Source organism: Myotis brandtii, unplaced genomic scaffold (genome assembly GCF_000412655.1).
Source record: "Myotis brandtii unplaced genomic scaffold, ASM41265v1 scaffold561, whole genome shotgun sequence".
NCBI classification, from domain to species: Eukaryota; Metazoa; Chordata; class Mammalia; order Chiroptera; family Vespertilionidae; genus Myotis; species Myotis brandtii.
The window spans coordinates 1,678,737-1,680,843 of record NW_005370085.1 but is presented as its reverse complement, the minus strand read 5'-3'; the positions used below and the strand labels follow the sequence as shown (position 1 = coordinate 1,680,843).

The 2,107-nt window shown below is 54.4% G+C and overlaps 1 protein-coding gene across 1 annotated transcript in view; it reads left to right on the top strand.

The window, feature by feature from the left end:
• The window catches only part of VPS33B (vacuolar protein sorting 33 homolog B (yeast)), a 23,321-nt gene extending 22,185 nt beyond the window's left edge, over window positions 1-1,136 (top strand). Inside the window, exons 19-20 of the mRNA XM_014549594.1 lie at window positions 327-486; window positions 784-1,136. Of these exons, the coding sequence (XP_014405080.1) occupies window positions 327-486; window positions 784-863 (240 nt within the window). The 3' untranslated portion in view covers window positions 864-1,136. The remainder of the gene's footprint in view (window positions 1-326; window positions 487-783) is intronic.
• The last annotated feature ends 971 nt before the right edge of the window (window positions 1,137-2,107 follow it).

The following is a 2,107-nucleotide window of genomic DNA, read 5'->3' as shown; positions in this document are numbered from 1 at the left end:
CTTCACAGGTACGTGGCCTTGGCAGCGGGGGCCGGGCGGGCCAGAGGCGGCTGGACGCATCCCCGGTGCCAGCGTGCCAGGCAAGGGCTGAGTCTGGCCCTAGTTGGTTTGGCTCAGTGGATGGAGTGTTGGCCTACAGACCCAAGAGTCCTGGGTTCGATTCCGGTCAAGGGCACGTACCTCAGTTGTAGGCTCCTCCCTGGCCCGGGCCCTGTTTAGGGCTCATGCAGAAGGCAACCAATTGGTGTGTTTTTCTCAGTCTTTCCCTCTCTCTTCCCCTCTCCCTAAAAATCAATGGGAAAATATCCTCACGTGAGGATTAAACCAAAAAAAAAAAAAAAAGAGCCGCGTCTGGTCTGCTCTCCACAGGCGGGACCAAGGACGACAAGGCTCCCAGCGAGTCCCTGCGCCTCATCCTGGTCGTGTTCCTGGGGGGCTGCACCTTCTCCGAGATCTCAGCCCTGCGGTTCCTGGGCAGAGAGAAAGGTGAGCGAGGACGGAAGGGTGACAGCCGGTCCACGGGCGGGCTCTGAGCTGCCAAGGGCAGCACTCGGGAAGGTCCTCTGCTGCCCTCTGGGTACCACTGGCTGTGGGCTGGAGAGCAGGTGCCTGGCTCCAGGGCGTGGCCAGTCGCTGTGCCCCGAGCGTGGCACCCACGTGTCTGCGCCTGTGAATTGGCTCTTGGATCCAGCCCGGGCTGTGGAGGGGCTCTAGGCAGCGGGGCCGGTGACGGGGGCCACCGATCTGCTCGTACTCACCTGGCTGGTGCTTTTGGCTCCTCAGGGTTCAGGTTCATTTTCCTGACGACAGCAGTCACCAACAGCGCTCGCCTCATGGAGGCCATGAGCGAGGTGAAAGCCTGAAGCTGCCCTGGACGCGCTCCCCAGGGGCTGCAGGAGGGGGCGCAGCCGCCGACTCCACGCCCCCCAACCCCCCAGCCACCCTGCTCCAGGCTGGGGAACCGGACTTGTTTGGGATTTAGGGGATACATCAGGGGAGGGAGTCACCCTGCCCGAGGATGTTTTCCTGTTTTGGTTATGAAGTACAGCCCATGCTGAGAAGACATGGAGGAGGAGGATCTTTTGCTACATCCTCTTTGAGTCTCATTGTAAATAAAGCCTCTACGTTCAATGTCACGTGTTTTCTGCTGGACCAGCCCTTCCATCTTTGCTCGTGAAGCACAGGGGGTTTCCTGGGGGGCTTCACGTACTCCATGGACTGGACCCTCATCCCTCTGGGCCTGCTCTGGGTCTTCCAGGAAACTCGCCCTGTTACTGGAGTTTCCAGAACCATAAAACAAGGAGGTGGATCAGATAAGTGATCAGTAAGCACCCTTCCATTTCTAAAATTCGATGACTCCTTATGCTTAAAAAAGTGTCTGTTGCCCTAGCTGGTGTTGCTCAGTGGATAGAGCGTCGGCCAGTGGACCTGAGGGGCCCGGGTTCGATTCCGGTCAAGGGCACATACCCCGGTTGCAGGCTCCTCCCTGGTCTGGGTCCTGGTTAGGCTCATGCAGGAGGCAACCAATCGATGTTTCTCTCACATCAATATTCCTCTCTGTCTTTCCTTCTCTCTTCCACTCCCTCTAAAAATCAATGGAAAAATATTCTTGGTGAGGATTTAAACAAAGTGTTTGTTTTAAATTAAGGAGGCAGTTTAGTTTTCAGCTTTTTTTTTTTTTTTTTTTTTAGTACCAAATGAAAGATTGTGTCCCCTGTTAGAGCAGTTTCGAGCGTCAGCAAATGGTGCTCCTAATTGCTGGTTCTAGTGGCCTTCCTCTCCCTTTACCTTTTAAAAGTTGTGAACTGTAACCACATCTATTAATGGCCTCTCAGTCCTCTACTAACTTGGTCTCATTGATCTGCTTTCCTTCTTGAAATTCTCTTTGTTTTTTTTTAATCCTCATCTGAGGATATTTTTCCATTGATTTTTAGAGAGAGTGGAAGGGAGAGGGAGAGACAGAGAGAGACAGTGATGTGAGAGAGACACATTTATTGGTTGCCTCCCTCATGACCCCGACCAGGGCCTGGACCAGGAAGGAGCCTGCAACCAAGGCATATGCCCTTGACGGGAATCAAACCTGGGACCCTTCAGTTCGCAGGCCGAC